This window comes from Apostichopus japonicus, chromosome 17 (assembly GCF_037975245.1).
Source record: "Apostichopus japonicus isolate 1M-3 chromosome 17, ASM3797524v1, whole genome shotgun sequence".
NCBI lineage: Eukaryota > Metazoa > Echinodermata > Holothuroidea > Aspidochirotida > Stichopodidae > Apostichopus > Apostichopus japonicus.
In genome coordinates, this window is record NC_092577.1 from 1,207,350 (window position 1) to 1,227,724 (window position 20,375).

Here is a 20,375-nt window from a genome sequence, read left to right on the forward strand (position 1 = left end):
GTCAGAAAGTATTACAATACAACTTCCGTGTATTAGGTACATAAAAATATCATCCACAGAGAATCAGTGTACCCTAAGTAACGGTAATTTGCGATGTTTCCAAACATTTGCCCTATTTTCACTCAGAATGCGTCTAGTTTCAACACAAAACATCTCCAGTTTAATTACAAACACGATAGTGAATGTTACCATAACGAGAGAACCTGATGTGGAATAGAATATCGTTTTGACACACATTACCACTACAGTTAAGCATTCCAACGTTTATGTATCCTTATGTTACAGTGGTGGTAGTTTTTTCGAGGCTCGTGCAGTACGGTACGGTGTCCACGTGCATGGTTTGATATATATATATATATAGTGATTGCACAAGATCGAATATCATGATGTGTGGTATAGTTTGAACATTATTAAACGATTGATATCAATTAATCATGTAATATCCATGTTATAACTTATCTGTTTTTCCCTCTCTTTATTCTCAATATGCAGACTAATGACCTTGAAGCGTCAAAGTCGCCCAATGAAAATGACCAACCTACAGATAATACAGCAAACCAGACGAGAAGATTTTTAGAAGTTGACTACAGGAACACGAAGCATTCAGCGATATGTTCCATCATTGTATTTCTTGCCTTAATACTTATTCTTGGTGCCGTTATGTTTGTGCTGATTTTCTTGTTAGGTAAGTCAACAAGTTCAACAACAGTAACAAACAAGACAGATTCGGGAAGATAAACGACTCTATTGTAATGATAATGAACTATATTGTAATGTTAATGAACTATATTGTTATGATAATTATCTAGATTATGATGAGAGTCTAGTTTCGAATGTTATCTACATATATACCAAGCAACTCAAGATATACCAGTTTTGTTCATTCGCTATTGTATTAACTGTGCGTGTTAATTAAGGTTAATTTGTATTTTCAACAAAACAATTTTGTTTCAAAACAAGTTTCAAAACCTTTACCATCTGTCTCTTCTTCTACTCTAAATTCTGTTATTTATTTATTTTTATTTACTTATTTCTTTTTTAGATGGACAAGAAGCTGGACCCGACAGGGAACTACAAACAGAACTGAAAGGTATTAAGATCCCGATGTGCTTTAAATGCATTAGTCAATCGGTTTCTCCATTTTCTTTCACTGCCTTCCGGAAGTTTAATTTATGCAAATTTATTCACGAGTAAATGCCTCGATACTTTAACGCGCAAGTGCAATTCTTAAAGTATTACTGCTTGTAAACAACACAAAGAGGTGTTTGCTGTAAATCATTAAACAACAACAACATGCAGAATTCATATTGTGATCCTGATCTCTACTTCAGGAGAAATGTTTCTTAATCCTCCATCATTTTATTCAAACTGCGGTATTAATTCCAGGGTACCGGTGGCGGGAAATACCGGTGGCGGGAAATACCGCCCTGTATTTCCCGCCACTGGGAAATATTTATCCACAGGTTGGAAATACTGGGAAATATTAAACAACTGCATATTTTTCCAACTTATTTATTCAATTCAAAAGAAGTAAGAAAACGTAACTTAAAGCCAAAGCACACATATTAGGACAAGAAAAAAGTACCGGTAATTAGAACTTGTAGGTCCTTTGTACAATCACGTGAGAGATATATGATCTCTTTCGTGAGAGATATAACAACTTTTATATAATTCACATTACCTTAGAGTAGTGTAGTGCTCAGTAGAATGTACTAAACATATATTAATTAATGGTTCTTATTTTCCAGGAACGTTCATCCTCTCAGTAACCATCACAATTGTTAATCTTGACTACCAATCAAGTCTTTCAGACCCAACCAGCAAGGATTACATTGACCTTGAAAATAGATTTTCAAAGAAAGTAAGACTGATTTTTTCTTCTCCCTCCCTGCCTTCCTGCCTTCTTCCCTCCCTCCCTCCCTCCCTCCCTCCCTCCCTCCCTCCCTCCCTCCCTCCCTCCCTCCCTCCCTCCCTCCCTCCCTCCCTCCCTCCCTCCCTCCCTCCCTCCCTCCCTCCCTCCCTCCCTCCCTCCCTCCCTCCCTCCCTCCCTCCCTCCCTCCCTCCCTCCCTCCCTCCCTCCCTCCCTCCCTCCCTCCCTCCCTCCCTCCCTCCCTCCCTCCCTCCCTCCCTCCCTCCCTCCCTCCCTCCCTCCCTCCCTCCCTCCCTCCCTCCCTCCCTCCCTCCCTCCCTCCCTCCCTCCCTCCCTCCCTCCCTCCCTCCCTCCCTCCCTCCCTCCCTCCCTCCCTCCCTCCCTCCCTCCCTCCCTCCCTCCCTCCCTCCCTCCCTCCCTCCCTCCCTCCCTCCCTCCCTCCCTCCCTCCCTCCCTCCCTCCCTCCCTCCCTCCCTCCCTCCCTCCCTCCCTCCCTCCCTCCCTCCCTCCCTCCCTCCCTCCCTCCCTCCCTCCCTCCCTCCCTCCCTCCCTCCCTCCCTCCCTCCCTCCCTCCCTCCCTCCCTCCCTCCCTCCCTCCCTCCCTCCCTCCCTCCCCTTGACCTCACATTGTCACCTTGACCCCCAAACCAGAAGTATATCTAGGCAGTGTGAGAATAATCAGTTGCTACTGCCTCCATGCATGGTTAAAACTGTGATACCTACTTTCACATGTATAGTGTAGTCCGTTACACGATATTATTGTACTAAGCCACGCCCCTTTCAGCATTCAATAATACAGTGTGAAAACTCACTCTCTGTTTGTTATTAATCATAGCCCAAATCCTGTAAATCGGGGTGTCACGTGATATTATTCACACTACAAGCAATCGATTTTAATACAACTCTATGTTTTCTTACGACAAACCTTCAGCTTCAGTAGTGTGTGTGTGTGCGTTGTCATTGCAATGTGACTGTAATTAAAAAAAGACAGAGATTATGGACGAAAATACGTCAAACCTGAACTAGTGTATGCTGGAGTTCTTTATTCCGTGATCTTAGATTAGCATTCCCTTTCAGAAATAGTCTAAGATTTGATCTAGGACGGGATATTAATCGATTACCGCTCACTAAAGCAAAAATGCGGTCAAGCTCTCAGTTTCTTGAAAGGACCAGTAGTGTTATAGTAAATACGTCAGAGTAGAAATGATCAGTATAACCTATAGAGAAGCAGTCCAATTCAACATCTCGTCTATATGTGGTTTGGAACGTGGATATCTAGCTCCATGTTTGTCTGTAGCAGGGGCATAGGCGTACGAGGCGGGGGGGGGGGGCAGGGGGCAGACTCCCCCCCCCCCCCCCAAATTTCCAGAGGAAAAGAAATTCGGGCAAAAGTCCTGAAAAATTCGGGCAGCCTAAGAGGAGAAAAAAATATATATATAAACATGTAGTAGCTTGCCCGAATCTTTTTCATATTTTTGCCCGAAAATTCCGTGGAGATCGTTCTGTGTTATTTGTTTTGTGACATTAATATTAATATAGGCCTAAAGATTCTCTTTATTTAGCATCATGATGCCCGAATATTTCCGTGTAACACCACCGTAAGCGCAGCTCATCTGGGCTACCACGCTTTTGGCACTATCGCCCAAAATTATTAACAGGGAACGCCGCTCACAATCGTGGTGACAAGCATGCATGGAGATTAGCAGTCTCTGAAGTGAAAAAACCCCGCAGTAAACATTTTTTTCTAACTAGTCAACTGTATACCTGGACATCCCAGACATGAGTGTATATAAGAAACATTTTCTTTTTTATGGATGGTGGGGAGAGGGGGAGTGCCTACAAGCCTAAAAGTACAGGTTTATCATATTCTTTGTTATTTTTTATACTTTTTTGTTAGTTAAATTGCAGTCTCACCCGACACAGCGACATTTTCTCGCCTACGTGTCGTTGAACAATGTATGTTTTTCTGGGGGTAGCTGAGTACTGTGTTAAAATAATAAATACCGTAACTAATTAGGAGTTAAAAAATATACTGTCCTATATTTCTCCTTCAAAGTGATGTTACCATCTTTTCTTCTTCTAATTTACCAAATTTTGGGGGAAGTGTAAATTTCTAAAACGTGAGATTATAATATAAGAATGTTTAGATGCAACTTGCAAGGCCTCAGAAGCGCCATTTCCAGCAATCTGAGAGGCATACTTTGCCCAAAAAATTCTTGTACGCTACGCGCCAACCGATGGTGGCGCTCCGCTTAGATAGTGTCACGGGAATTTTGGGCACAAAAGTTTCTGCCCCCCAAACCGAAATGGTCCCGTACGCCTATGAGCAGGGGCATGGGAGGGGGTATTTGTGATGGGGCAAAGGGTGCTGTGTTTCTGTGTTACTGACAACGTATGGAAGAGGTAGCAAGGAGGGGAGTGAGGTGGGAGGGAGGGAGTCCTTATTTCTTGTTTCCCATTAGCGATTTGTATACACCAACTACATTACAGAGATAGAAATACACTAATATTTGGCCTAGAAGAGGACTTTAGAAGAGGATTCTAGAAGAGGGTCTTCAATTTCTTGACTGGATTAGTAGTACTAGTGACTATGTCAGTGACTATGTCGTAGTTTTGAAGTATTGAAGTACAACTCCAATTCTATGGTGTGTTGGAACATGGAGCTATAAACCTAGGATCCCAGGTTTATAGCTCCATGGTTGGACCGTGGAGCCAGTAGAACGTTTGGGATAATTTCGAGGATTAAGCTATGTATACGTAGCACAGGTACTGGAAGGGTTTTGTGATGAAGGTGAGTGGGGGTACAAGTGATATTGAATAAGGATGAAAAAGGTCGCCAATGGTGGGCGAACCCAGCTGCTGGAGGTCCAGGTGGGGCGAAAGATTTGGCTATTGCTACATCTTCATATGTTTCTCATCCCCCTCGCGGCGGTTTTCAAGCACCAACATATATGGCAGAAATATAATGTATGAGTAACCCTGGCACACATACCCGGCTCCTAAGCGCCTGTGTAGGGAAATAGTATCGACATTGTTCAAATATGACAGCGAAACTGAGAAAATTCATAAAATAGATCAACATTTTCCTAGTTCCTTATGATACCATCTATATTTTTGTCCTTGAACTTTTCTCATTGGTATGTTTATGATATCAGAATATGTAGGGCATGGATCAGAAAAGCAAACATGTCGTTCCAGCAATGTTATGATTCTACAGGTATTTATTCAGCAAAATTTGAATTGGTTAATGCGAGCCACATAAGCCTTACTGAAAATGTGTATTGTTGACATTGTGAACAAGTGTGATATGTAAACAACCCAAATCCGGTAAGGTGAATCGTAGCCTTGGGTTTTTGCCAAATTTCGAGTGAGGTTAGATAGTTCCACATATCAAAGGCCAATTAGGCATAACAACTCCCTTTGAGATATGTATATAGCTATTGTATAGAGTTAGTCTTTGCTCTACCGACAGGGGTGAATAACTTCTCGCCATTCATTTCAAATTCGACTGACTTGGCAAAGGGCAAATGGAGTTTATTTGCAATATCTTTTCGTTCCAGATACGCTATAGATACTGCCCAAGGCTTTTCACTCTCCTAGTTATCACCACGTGGTAGGCCTGATGTTATATAGGACCTAGTCCGAAGATGTATTAGGAACTCGATGAAAATAACGTTTGGTTTGCGGAACCCAGGCTCTATTTAGCAGACCTTCTTCCCCTAAATGTATCTGGTTCATAAAACCAACCCTAGTGATTGAGTAACCACGGAAACGAACTCGATCAAGCCGTTTGCGTGGAATTATAGAGTGACATCAATCATTCTACGTGTGATCCGTTGAAATGATCATGAAATCGATCAATCTATCAATCTATCAATCATAATATTGATATGGTCTGTTTCATTCTTTCTTTAGATTGCTTCAGTGCTTTCACAGACTGACTCGATCAATCGATCAATCTATCAATCATAATATTGATATGGTCTGTTTCATTCTTTCTTTAGATTGCTTCAGTGCTTTCACAGACTGACTCGATCAATCGATCAATCGATCAATCATAAAATGATATGGTCTGTTTCATTCTTTCTTTAGATTGCTTCAGTGCTTTCACAGACTGACTTGATGGATAAATACAGAGGAGTTGAAATCACAAACGTGAGGTAAATGGCTCAGTTTAATTGAAAACACAATTTAGAATGTCATCTGAAGTATATCGTGTATAGTCGTGATAATGTACAGGGAAGGGGGGGGGTGCAGGTGAAGCAGGGGGTCGAAGAGCAGGGATAGTGGTATGGGAAGGGGATACGACGTATAGACAGAACATGCGTATATATCATCCGAGAGACCATACACTTATCATATGTGAGATAATGAATACAGATCATAGGTGAGACCAGCAAACAGAATATACCTGCGTACAGATCATGCGTACAGGTCATGCAATGGATCATGCCTGAGATCATGCGTACAGATAATGCCTGATCATGCGCACAGATCATGCGACAGACCAGACACACAAATCATGTATACAATTCATGATTGAGATTATGCATGCAGACCATGCTTGTGGTCACGCACACTATGAGCACATACAAACAGACCGATATATATATATATATATGAACCCATGCAAACGGATCATGAATTATACCATATAGATCATTCGTTAGATCATATATTCATATTTGTTATAAATTTACTAGTAAATGTTAACTTAATGTACATAGATTTGTTATATGTTTAATTTCTGTTGTAGCAGAATATGCTTATTATATCGAGACCATTGGTTACTTTGTAAGAAGCAACAGTTAAGCTAACACACGTAAGCTAGACCTACAACCATTATATCATATTATACGTGCATCACATTTCATTTGATAAAACGAGAAAGTCTCTTATTTATTTTTATTATTATTCACAGCTAAAATATTATACAGTACAAATAACCTGTGTTCATTAGTTGACATTTTTACCTCTCGGTTTGACAAGTAATATTCATTTTTAAATGTAAATGGTTGCTCCCTTAATGGAACAAAATGGTACATCCGAGAGGAAAGACACTGTGTTGTCATGACGACACTATGATCACAGAGATAAATGTCAATTACTCTTTATTTCTCTCATTAACTTGAAAGGGCATGAAATGATGCTAAATATGGAAAAACACTCATGAAATATTAAATTGACAATATAAGGATTCCAAATGTATGAGAGGCCTACAGCACGGTGTTTTATTATGTAAATGTAAATTGCATAAAGGCAAGTGATCAAGGTGAGATATATTCTGTCATCTGGTTAAGTATCGGTCCATCAAAACAAGAACTATTACATCACTAATGAGCAAATAATAATAATATCGTAATAGATGTACACCATATAATAGTACGGAACTTTCACGTACAAAGCTAGCTAGAAATATATACTGTAATTTGTTAACGAGTATGAAATAACATATACATTAGAACAGGTTAAAGAGCTTATGATTTAGTGTAATGAATAAATGAGAAACAACAACATAAAATGAATCATATAATGTTAATAAAGGCTATATACAGAAACATAAAATGTAAGCATAAACTATCGCCTATTTCAAGTTGTCTCCGAATTACAGAAAAATATCAAAAGTAAGTTTAACGAAACGCCCCTTCACGACTATCGTGATGCTAAGTCAATTTCTTCTTTTGTTTTTCTATTGGGGAGGGGGGCTTGCTTTATTATTATTATTATTATTATTATTATTAGTAGTAGTAGTAGTAGTAGTAGTATTAGTATTAGTATAAGTATTAGTGTTAGTATTAGTATTATTAGTTAGTTTTATTAGTATTATTATTATTATTATTATTATTAGTAGTAGTAGTAGTAGTAGTAGTATTTGTAGTAGTAGTAGTAGTAGTAGTAGTAGTTGTAGTAGTTGTAGTAGTAGTAGTAGTAGCAGTAGTATTAGTATTAGTATTATTAGTATTATTATTATTTTGATTGTTTCATCCCCCTCTGTGTAGATCTGGAAGTGTTATCTTAGACTTTTTACTACTGTTCTGTGAACCATTGATGACCCAGGATGACGTCATCCAAACAGTGCAGGAAGCCCTGACGTCATCAGGTTCTCCGAACACGGTGGTAGGGGATGAGTTAATTATCTCTCAGAATAATTTGGTAATTGAAGCAGGTAAGTTATTAAGTCAATAAAGTACTTAATATTTAAAAGAGAAACAAGCCGAAACACCACAATTGGTCTCTAATAGGGATAACTGTGACGAACAACTTTATCCCAGGCTCTCAGCTTACCGCTCAGCCCACCCCGCAGCCCACCCCTCTGCCCACCCCTCAGCCCACCCTCAGCCCACCCTCAGCCCACCGCTCAGCCCACTCTGAAAGCCAAGAGAAGCACGCCCATCCATTATAATCAATATGTGTGATAGAGATTGCTGCGATGGACAATTTTTCCAAGGCGTTCCGCCCACCCCTCATCCCACCCCTCAGCCCACTCCTCACAGCCATGAGAAGAACGCCTTGCAATTATGATCAATCGGTGTGATATAGAGATGGCTGCGATGACCAATTTCCCCAAACAGCTTCGAAAATCTGATTCCAATTAGTAGATATAAACGTATTGATGTTCCCTTACCCATAAAACTGATGACTTTAGCAAGTTTAAATATGACATCATCGACCCACGTGTGCTTCAAGTACTATGTTTTAAATTTATTTACAAAGTTTATTTTGTGTTATTGAAATGGATTGACATGACTTCAGCTCAGTGTCAATACCTGACGTTCACATTTAATATATATAATTGAAAGAAAAATGTGAAAGGTTGCTCAACAAATTGGGGATGCATCCACGAGACCGTGGTCAATTACTAGGTACAGGTATGTTAGGAATGCAGGAACCAGTTTCGTTTTCATGATTTTATAGTTAAGTTAAGTTAAGGGAGGCCCCGTGACATAGGTCCCCCCCCGAGCCCGAAGTGTCTTCACGCCAATGACCTCAATGTGTTCCTACAAGTCAGTTATATCCTTTAACTCTGTGAGATACTCATGACATGAACTATTGTGGACATTGTGATAGACAGAGTAACCTATAAAATTCATTACAGCCGTATAGGAGTGCAAGTTGCATTATTCGATTAATAATAACAATAATAAATTACATTTATATTGCACGTAATACAGCGTTTCAAAGCGCTTACACCTTTGTAATGACAGAAAATCCTTTGTACTTATATCTTGCAGCTCCACAACAAACTAGTTTGCAAAATATTTCTTGTTCCGACCCGAGACCGACAAGCACACCTGTAATGACGTCATCACCATCTACAGTTATGTCGTCATCGACTTCACAGCCTCTGTCGCCTACACCTACATCATCACCTACATCGACTCCTGCAGTGTCGTCGTCAATATCTACACTCACACCTGCAAGTTCGTCAGTAACGTCATCGCAGACGACGTCGATGACACCTTCCGTTGAGATGACTATGATGACGTCATCAATCATTACGTCACAGGCAGCTGTACCGACAACCACGTCTACTGCACCTTCCCTATCATCAACAATGGCGGCAAAAACGACGACGATGACGTCAACATCAATGAGCTCGTCTGCCCAGCCAACTACAACTCAGATGCAAACAGCGCCCCCTACAAGATCGACTACTGCGGCTCTTCAACCATCTACTACAATATCGTCAAAACGTACTGGTAGTATAACTGCTTTAATGCCTAGCATGCCTCCCTCTATATTTACTAGCAGCAATAGTCTGAAAATCTCTCCCACCGCTGCTGCTTTATCTTCCATTACCGATGATGTAAGCATGACGTCATCTATGCATGTTACTTTACTTTCGAGTCTACCCCAAGGATCAAATTCCTCACAGACGTATAGAACAGGTCGTGTTTCGACCAATATCATATTTGATTCGTCAATGCCCCCTGTGTCGTCACGTCCGTCGACGTCACTTCCGAATGTGTCTCAGCCACCATTACTTTCAACACCACCGGTACCATCAGGAACTAGTATTCGTTCTACTTTTCTTTCCAGTATACCGCCATCTATATCAATTAGCAGCGGTTTGAAAAGCTCTACTATTGACTCTTTACTTCTCATTTCTGATAACTTCGGCATGACGTCACCAATGCATGTTAGTTCAAATCGACCTCAGTTGACACGGACGTCCCATATGCCTAGTGCATTTCCCTCTGCTAGCATTCCAATTCAGACCAATACCGTAGCATTTTCCCATATGCCCCCTCTACCGTCAAAATCATCAACGTCGTTACAGACGATGTCACCGTCGTCATCATTTATAACGGCGTCTTCACCAAGTACTATACAACAAGTGACGTCATCAGTTAGCACAACATTGTCATTAGATCAAAACACTGTTTCACCTTCGTCACCATATTCAGCGACCACTTCCATGACTTCAGGGAAGCCAAATGTTTTCCCAAGTCGTTCGAGTACTATTATGAAGTCACTTACCTTGCAACCAACACCTGGCTTTATCAGCTCCAGCCAAGCAGTTGAAACATCATCGTCACATCTGACGACCAGTTTGAAGCAAGCTACTGTGATGTTAACTACCAGCCCAACTTTAATTGTTTCTCAAACAAAGAACACTGCGTCATCGAATGTGGCCCCGTTGTCAAGTACCTCCACCTCGCCTATGCTTGTGTCCTCCCTATTAACCAGCAGTCAATTTACTACGTCACTTCCTACCTCTCACCTTGTTAGTCCTACGAGTCCTTTGCCTATCATGGGCAGCTCTCGCATCGCCAGTACTACATTGTTGCTAACCTCATCTACGTCATTGCCTCTTGTCCAATCGTCTTCTTTATATGTAACGCCTGCAACTTCTTTCCACGCATACTCTACTCCGTTTGCTCCTTCTGTGTCAACTTTTCAAACTTCCAGGACAGGTAATATATGTGTATTCAGTAATTAAATTCAAATATACATGAGTCACTCTCATAACTGTCTCCTATCAAATCATGCACTTTCCCACTTACCTAAACTGCCACATTCAGTGGCAAACATATTGAAGTTTACAAAGGAAACTTAGACAGTGCTTGGAAATATTACAGTCAAACGTATATCAATACTCACTTGATAACAGGAATGACTACGAGTCACGCCAAACCTATATATACGACGATTCGTACATGCATATCAGTGTAAATCCTGACGGGAAAGCAGGTGTTTTAATTCAAAATTGTAGATTCGGTAAAAAAAAGTGGGTAATGACCCGGAAGTGGGTTATAGGTGGCGCAATGCTAAAACGCTACCAATTTACGAGGTTATTAGGTAAATATGTTAAAATGTATTATTTGAGAGGAGGCATTTATTTATAGATATTCCGCAGACCATTAAATTTGGTTCTACCTTTTTGCATGTTGCTGAATGTTTGTCGTAAGCATGCAGTTACAAAAAAAGAAAAGCTTCATATTATAAACCTTAACTCGCATACAACTTGTCATGTTAATAAAGCGATTTAATCTTGAATTTTTGTGACACTATAATGTATACATGTAACGTCATATCCGGCTAGATTCTTTCAACCGGAAACAACAAAGTGCAATAAGTGTGGAATGGGCCATCTAATAGTTCGTGTCTAAAATCAAGTCCACGTTATGAGGAACTTTTACATTGACTCATTGTATGAATTCACCACTGGTTAGATACAAATGTTCCAATTATGAATTCTGCTAAGAAAAAAGTGACGTGTGGAACATAGCTAGCTATCCGTTTTGCGATCCCAGTTTTTATAATGAATGTATGGTATAGATAGTTGCATATACTGGAGACAGCAGGTGAATGTGATCTATAATAAAGTTAACATTCTAGAAATATGATCGCAATATTCAAATATTGAAATCAAAACTTCAAATGTACCGAAGCCTACAATGACCATACAAATTTCATCTTCCCTGCCAGTGTTGATGTCATCCACGGTTACACCCGAGCAGACGACCCAGATGATGACCACATCGATAGGTAAGTATTTTCGGATCCTTCGCCTATCCACCCGTCACTTTCCCGAACCTCCCTCACTCTTGCATCCACCTTGTATACCTATAGCTATGACGTCACATGCATACATTTGATATGCATATGATGTCGACTACCAGTTGCTCTACAGTACGCATGCTCAACGGTAAAAGGAAGACCGCATTACCACTTTACAAATTGGTGGTATCCTACGTTCAACAGTCAATATTCGAACGCAAACTAAAATCTCAAATAGCGTATTATTATTAGTTCAGTATGAATGAGAATATTATTCACCTCAGCCCTATTATTATGATAACAAAGAGAACCTTCCAAAACCAGGGCCATGCAACTTAAAAGCCAAATTCCTGCTATACAAACTTACTGGACATCAATGCAGGTATTAACTTGTGATGGTATCAATACACTTAGATTTGCAAAGGAGTCTTTCATACAAGAACAGTGGTGAACGCTTGACGGGCGTTATAACTTGCCTTTAGGCTAAACTATATGCATTTGTATCTACAGCCTTTTCTATATTAACAATAATTGCCAATACATAAAAACACAAAACAGGTGGGTTGATGATTCAATCACCAAGTTAATTTTGTAAACAGTTTCTTGTGTTATAGCGTAAAATTTGTTGTGGTCTGCAACCTCGCACACAAACAAGTATATAAACCCATACACACACAGCTTTACAGTATACGTGTAGTCAACAGAGAAGCGGTCGTTTGGCTGTAATTATTACAAAGTGACTTTTCTATTTGTCTAAAAGAACTCTGACCGAATCTGTCCACTTACGACAACACAAAAACAACAACAAACACAGAGATACTCCGCACATTCGCGAGAATTATCTCCTGAGATTTTTCATTTTCAAAGGAATAATATTTGAAGGATTAAAATGATGAGTTCTCATATAGTATCGCGTGTCCTATTTCTTTTGTGTTTTCTATCGTTCACTGATCACGTGATCGGTCAAATGACTCTTGAGATATCTAAAGTCTGTGAAGATATTTTGGATAAAGTTGACGAAAACCTTACTCTGGAAGAGATAATAAGAAGCCAATTTTCCGAACATATTATTGAAGGTATCAATACTAGTAGAGTGATATTAAACGGAACAGAGGGGAATATACGATACAGGATTGTTATTGATTTATTGGATGTGATCGATAATATCGATCCAATCAACGGTAAGCTCTTGTAATTCCTTATACCAATGTGTTACTTGCTATACGTTATCATCAAAGTTTAACCAAAAGAGGAAGATGAATATAAAGATGGTAGAAAAATGTGACCAGATTTGATCATGATTTTAACATATCTAGCTAATCGCGATACAATGCTTGCATGTAATTATCCATATTTATAAAGCGCTTTACTTTAAATAAAAAGAATACTTAATCCACTTTACACGAAAGTAGATATTTGTTGGGTTCAAGAGGATTATATTAGGGGTAAATGGTACATAGTGAGAGAATTCCTGATAGAAAAGTTTGAAAGTATATAGCGAGTCAACGCCACTTTCGTTTTCAAACATATAAATAAACAAACACAACATTAAATGTGTACGTCATTAAGCTGCTTCCAGCTAATCCGGGCTAATATGGGTTTACGAGTTTCAAATTTTAACCAAGTTTGTGTTGACATTCTCTGCATCCTGTGTTATCCTTCATTCTTCAGTGTTGCACAGGCAGGGTAAATTACTTTCATCGATAAATACTCTTTTTTTAGACTTTTTGGGAGGTGATCACACAAGGTAAACACAATTCTGAATATTCTAAACAAATGGTGTGTAGTCCAAATCGTGAACAAATAACTGATAAGGAAGCATTCACCTTGCGTTAAATTTTGTAACAATACGGTCATATTGTCTCCGACCGATGAAGTGAATAAAGGTTCCCATTTATTTCAGGCATTCGCTTACTTGTCTCTAATTCTGCTCCAATCAATATAAGTACTCCAATCTTCCTAACTCTGATTCAGAGGATACTGAGCAAGTATACTAGAGATAGGTGATGATGATTAACAATTGTAGGATGCATCTAAGCACCACAAAATTAAAACACCTCTGAGATGAGGCCAGCGAGTTTGGTGGATCCAGAAGAATTAACAGACAAAGACCTTCAGAAATGGTAGATGCAGAAAGACTAGGAAGGACGCATTGACCCGGAAATGGGTCAGTGGGGGCGCAGTGCTAAAATAAAATACCAATATGCTTTAGTTAAGGTAGATTGGAGGTGCATCCGTTGATTAGAGACAGCTAGCTGGAAGGGAGGAATGTAGTAAATACCAAAACTAGTTCAGGTATGGAGTAGTAAAAGTTATCAGTTGATGAGACATCAAAAAACAGATCTGGAACGAGAGAATCTGGCCTATACCTTAATAGTTTGCAACTGAACCATGAAGAATTACATAAGTTTTCTGGGGTATAATATCTACTGTATTAGAGGTTATGAAAGGTAAAAATTCACCAGTATTCGCCCCCAAAGTTTAACATGCATAAAATTGCTAGAAGTTATCGAAAAAGCTTTCCTAGTGGTTTTAAACCTTCAAACGTACTTTCATATATCGATGAATTAGACGAATGAATACTTCCGGGAGGAAAAAAGGGGGTTGGGGAGTGGGGCGGGTGTGGTGGAATGTTCGTTGAAGTTAGAACATGTATGGCCCATGTTCTAAGGAAGCAAATCGTGGTATCATCAGAGAATTAATTATCGAAATCGAAATTGACTCTAGAAATAGTGTGTGAAATCAATATAACTTGGTTAGCATGAAGGAAAGTCACTCTCCAACACTTTCCTGGGGAAGATACGAAGAAACTGTCTACAAATAAGTTTAAATGCATCTCATTTTCCATTTAAACCTGACGATACATTTGTCCATCAGTATTATAGTCACTTGAAAGGGAAATGGTTAATGTTAGGCAGTGGAAGCATGGATAGAAAAGCTAAAAATCTTTAAAAAATCAAGAAAATAATATCTAAAATTCGTTTCATTATTTTAAAAATGCATAATGGTGACATTGATTTTCAATTGATTTGGTGTTTTTCGGGTCTATTTTTCTTCCTTACAGGTGGTATGGAAACTTCACCATCCGTTACCCAACCCACTGTGACAACAACTACAGAAAGCTTACCAGGTAAGAATTGTTAGGCAAATCTATAAAACAAAATCGTGGATTGTCTTTGTGTATATCAATCGATCTAACTGTACGTTTGAGCACATGTATATCAGTATATTTGTATGTTGGTCAGTCTCTATGTCTATGTATATATATATATATATATATATATATATAAATATATAAATATATATATATATAAATATAAATATATATATATATATATATATATATATATAGCTATGTATATTAAGGGCCAGCTGTAAAGAAGTCAGCACCCCTGAAGACAAAATCAGGTGAGATCATCACTGACCCAAACAAGCAGATGGACAGATGGGTGGAGCATTACCTTGAGTTATACTCAACAGAGAACACGGTCTCCGAAGATGCCATCAACTGCATCCCTGTCCTACCAGTACTAGAGAACCTAGACAAGGAGCCTACAATGATTGAGCTTGAAAAAGCTATTGATGCACTATCCAGCGGCAAAGCTCCAGGAAATGATGCCATTCCACCTGAGGTCATCAAAGAAGGAAAAGCTACACTTCTACCCCATCTCCATGAGCTTATCTGCCTCTGCTGGAGAGAAGGACAGGTACCACAAAGCATGCGTGATGCCAAGATAGTGACCCTCTTCAAGAACAAGGGTGACAGGAGCGATTGCAATAATTATCGTGGAATATCCCTCCTCAGTATTGTTGGCAAGGTCCAAGCTAGACTTCAGGTGCTAGCTGACAGGGTGTATCCAGAATCCCAGTGTGGCTTCAGATCAGGAAGGTCCACTATCGACATGATTTTCTCTGTGAGACAGCTCCAAGAAAAGTGCAGGGAACAGCAACAACCACTATTCCTAGCTTTCGTCGACCTTACCAAGGCTTTTGATCTTGTTAGCCGCAGTGGACTCTTCAAGCTGCTGCAGAGGATAGGATGTCCTTCGACAATCCTCAGCATCATCATGTCCTTCCATACAAACATGAAGAGCACAGTCATCTTCAATGGCAGCACATCCAAACCCTTTGAGACCAAAAGTGGAGTTAAGCAGGGCTGCGTGCTTGCGCCAACCCTGTTCGGAATATTCTTCTCTCTGCTTCTGTCGTATGCCTTCCAGACCTCTACTGATGGGATCTATATCCACACCAGGCACGATGGCAAACTGTTAAACTAGTCCGTCTGCGAGCCAAGACCAAGATCACTCGTGTTCTGATAAGGGAGTTGCTGTTTGCTGATGATGCAGCTTTTACCAGCCACACCGAAGAGGGACTCCAGCATCTTATGGACTGCTTCTCCCAGGCATGCAGAGAATTTGGCTTAACCATCAGCATAAAGAAAACAGAGGTCATGGCACAGAACACTTCATCTATTCCAGCAATCAGGATCCTTGACGCCACACTTGTAGTAGTGGACAACTTCAAATATCTGGGCTCTCTGATGTCAAGCATCTTGTCCCTGGATGGTGAGATCAACGGGCGCATTGGAAAAGCAGCCACAGTGATGTCTAAACTCAACACCAGAGTCTGGACGAATAAGAACCTGACGCTGCACACCAAGCTCAAAGTCTACCAAGCATGTGTTCTCAGTACGCTTCTCTATGGCAGCGAGACTTGGATAACATATACCAGGCAAGAACACCGACTAAATGCTTTCCATCTCAGATGCCTCCGCAAGATCATGGGCCACACATGGGAGGACAAGGTCACCAACAACGATGTTCTGTGCAAGGCTAGGTCAACATCAATCTATGCAATGCTCAGTGAACGTCTGCTACGCTGGCTTGGACACGTCTCCCGTATGGACAAAGGACGCATCCCCAAGGACCTACTGTATGGTCAGTTGGAGTGTGGCACAAGATCCACAGGTCGCCCACAGCTCAGATTCAAGGACTTGTGCAAAAGGGATCTCCTGTCAGCCCACATGGACATCAACACCTGGGAAGATATAGTAGTAGATCGCCCCTCCTGGAGACATGAAGTGAAACAGGGAATACATAGAGCAGAGCAAGACAGAAGAGAGCAGCAAGATCTCAAGCGCCAAAGAAGGAAGGAATCTAGCTCTAGCTCAAAAGAAGATACCATCCATGTCTGCACTGACTGTGCTAAGGACTGCCACTCAAGGATAGGCCTGTACAGCCACCGCAGACGCTGCTCGAAAGTAACGGAACGCAATCCATCGTCTGCACAGACGGACGGAGGCCAATGATATTAAGATATATTTTTTATATATGTATATAAATATATACATATATATATATATACTTATATATTTTTTTATTTTCTTCAGGTTGCGATATTTCACAAGGGCAAATACTATCAGCTGGTGATGTTAAGGTCATTACAAGTCCCGGCTACCCTAGGGGTTACTTAAATAACCTCAACTGTCATTGGAGCATCACTGGTATCGCGTCAGAAAATATGGTTATTTTACTGGAATTCGTCTTTTTTGACGTGGGAGATGATTATCTTGAGGTAGATATACCTACTGAAGGCCAAATAAACCAACGGTTCAGTGGATCTTCAACACCGCCCTCTATCAGATCACAAGACCGGAATATTCAGTTACGATTTGTATCCGATGGTGCGGTCACATCTATAGGCTTCGAAGTGAGACTTCGGTTGGTTTCTGTCCTCGAAACAAGTAAGTTTATCTTTAGGATTAGTATTTGATATCTACATCGTGCTTTTGGCATCTCATCGAAGTGACGTTACTATTGACCTATACTATCAAAAAATGTGGTAACCAGCGGTAACTGAGTACAAAGGTCACGGGGTCAAAGGTCAAATGCCTTCAACGTTGAAAGGAAGACACCCTATGTATGGAACTTGTGTCTCGCAGATCTTCAACTTAACCTTTACCTTTTATTCTGGAGGATAAATCAATCAATGAAGTTAAAGTGGCTAATCTGCATAATAATCACAAGGGCAATTCTCTTTGTTGAGTTTACGTAACATTTCTTACTCTGCTGTGGAAATAAGTTTCACTGTGTGCACACTGGTGGTTCTCCTTTCATGTTTCATATTTTTGCATGAATTTATATGCATTAATGTATATATATATAACGTTATGTTATATGTTTTATTAACAGCGCCACCAGCTATAACTACGGAAGACATGGGTAAGCTTTCAGCCATCTTTGACAAATATTATATTTTTTAACTGTATGTGTGAATTTCAAGAGGCCCCATATAGATAAATTGACAGTGGGTAGTGTTACTTATCATTTTAGTTCCTATTTTGGCACTATTACTGGTAATTAAAGTAACAGACATAATTTAGTAGAACCAGACAATTTCAACTTAGTAAATATGATATTTAGAGTTGTTGGTTACCAGTCTCTCCGCCTCAAATACACTATCATTGTATATATTAACATAGTAAATGACAGGAAAAGGAAAAAGTATAGGAACTTGCAAAGATCCATAGGCTTCCATATAAGGGGCAAGGAATGACTTTTGTTACAGTTTCTTTGAGCGTATTTCTCTAACCTCTGTATGCCAACCTCAACCTCAACCCCACCCCCCCCTCCCGTTTCATTATTTTACAATTGCAAAATGGTGACGTTGATTTACAATAGATTTGGTAATTTTCGGGTCTATTGTTTCTTCTATACAGGAGTCTTGGAAACCTCACCATCCGTTACCCAACCCACTGTGATAGCAACTACAGAAAGCTTACCAAGTAAGAATTGTCCCAATGGGTGAAATAGTGAAAAACTTATAAACACGATATCTCTAGAAGGGCAGCAGACCCATTCATATTTTATGGGTAGAAGTACCACGTTAAGTACGAGACAATGGTTGTTTTTGGTGGAGGTCAAAGGTCATTTGGGGTCACCAGGTATCAAATTGTGAAAACCTTGTAGACACGATTTCTTAAGAAGGGAAGGTCGGACCAACATCATACGTGGTGTGTATTAGCACCACATTACCTAAAGGAAGGCTATTGTTTTTGGTGGATGTCAAAGGCCATTTGTGGTCACAACAGGTTAAAATATGAAAACTTTTAAACACGATATCTCAAGAAGTAAAGCTTGGGAGGACCTCATATTCAGTGTGTAGAAGAACCACATTGAGTACAAACAGTCTATTGGTTTTGGTGGATGTCAAAGGTCGTTTAAAGTCGCCAGGGGTCAAATTGTGAAAACCTTGTAATCACGATATCTCAATACTGGAAGCTTGGGCCGACCTCTAACGTAGTGTGTAGAAGTACCACGTTGAGTTAAATAGGCCTATTGTAGTTGGTGGAGGTCAAACATCATTTGGGGTCATCACTGGTCATATTGTGAAAACCTTGTAAACATGTACACCCTCACTATACATTACGTCACATTCATGAAGAAAACTGCAAATGTTACATCATCGAAACCACAATGCATTTTTTCATTCTGGTTATTTTTATTTTTCAGATTGCGATATTTCACAAGGGCAAATACTATCAGCTGGTGATGTTAAGGTCATTTCAAGTCCGGGCTACCCTAGGGGTTACTTAAATAACCTCAACTGTCAGTGGAGCGTCACTGGTATTGCGTCAGAAAATATGGTTATTTTACTAGAATTCGTCTTTTTTGACGTGGGAGATGATTATCTTGAGGTAAACATACCTACTGAAGGCCAAATAAACCAACGGTTCAGTGGATCTTCAACACCGCCCTCTATCAGATCACAAGACCGGAATATTCAGTTACGATTTGTATCCGATGGTGCGGTCACATCTATAGGCTTCGAAGTGAGGCTTCGGTTGGTATCTGTCCTCGAAACAAGTAAGTTTATCTTTATGATTAGTATTTGATATCTACATCATGCTTTTCGCATCTAATCGAAGTGACGTTACCAGTGAATTATACTATCAAAATATGTGGTTACCAGTGGTAACTGGGTACAAAGGTCACGGGGTCAAAGGTCAAATGCCTTCTACGTTGGAAGGAAGACACCCTATGTATGGACCTTGTGTCTCGCAGATCTTCAGCTTAACCTTTAACTTTTATTTTGAGGATAAATCAATCCATGAAGTTAAAGTGGCTAATATGCATAATCATAAGGGCAATTCTCTTCGTTGAGTTTACGTAACAATTCATAACCTGCTGTGGAAATAAGTTTCACTTTGTGCACACTCGTGGTTCTCCTTTCATGTTTTATTTTGGTGCATAAATGTTTGTTCATAAATGTATATGTATATTCATATGTTGCGTCGGTTCCCGGACTCAGTAAAATATACAGTAAGAAAAAAAATAGATGTAGCGGCTCAATTGGGTATCGAACGACCAAAATCACGAAAATTGAATCACTATGAAAAATATTGATTTACTTGTCTTTATTTGGTCACTGATTGAATACAATGGGTTAAAACTTAATATGCATTTGACATGAGAAGCACGGAGATCTTATGGCTTTCAGA

The 20,375-nt window shown here is 39.8% G+C and overlaps 1 protein-coding gene across 7 annotated transcripts in view; it reads left to right on the forward strand.

The window, feature by feature from the left end:
* LOC139984806 (tolloid-like protein 2) overlaps nt 1-20,375 on the forward strand; it is a 50,126-nt gene that overhangs the window by 21,761 nt on the left and 7,990 nt on the right. For 2 of the 7 annotated variants that reach the window (XM_071998870.1, XM_071998871.1), the window contains exons 2-13: nt 493-685; nt 1,043-1,090; nt 1,749-1,861; nt 5,963-6,030; nt 7,870-8,036; nt 9,103-10,788; nt 11,804-11,863; nt 14,940-15,005; nt 17,265-17,618; nt 18,067-18,096; nt 18,594-18,659; nt 19,387-19,740. In XM_071998870.1, coding sequence (XP_071854971.1) covers nt 493-685; nt 1,043-1,090; nt 1,749-1,861; nt 5,963-6,030; nt 7,870-8,036; nt 9,103-10,788; nt 11,804-11,863; nt 14,940-15,005; nt 17,265-17,618; nt 18,067-18,096; nt 18,594-18,659; nt 19,387-19,740 — 3,205 coding nt within the window. The remainder of the gene's footprint in view (nt 1-492; nt 686-1,042; nt 1,091-1,748; nt 1,862-5,962; nt 6,031-7,869; nt 8,037-9,102; nt 10,789-11,803; nt 11,864-14,939; nt 15,006-17,264; nt 17,619-18,066; nt 18,097-18,593; nt 18,660-19,386; nt 19,741-20,375) is intronic. The other 5 variants (XM_071998873.1, XM_071998874.1, XM_071998872.1 and 2 more) reach the window with 5 other exon arrangements.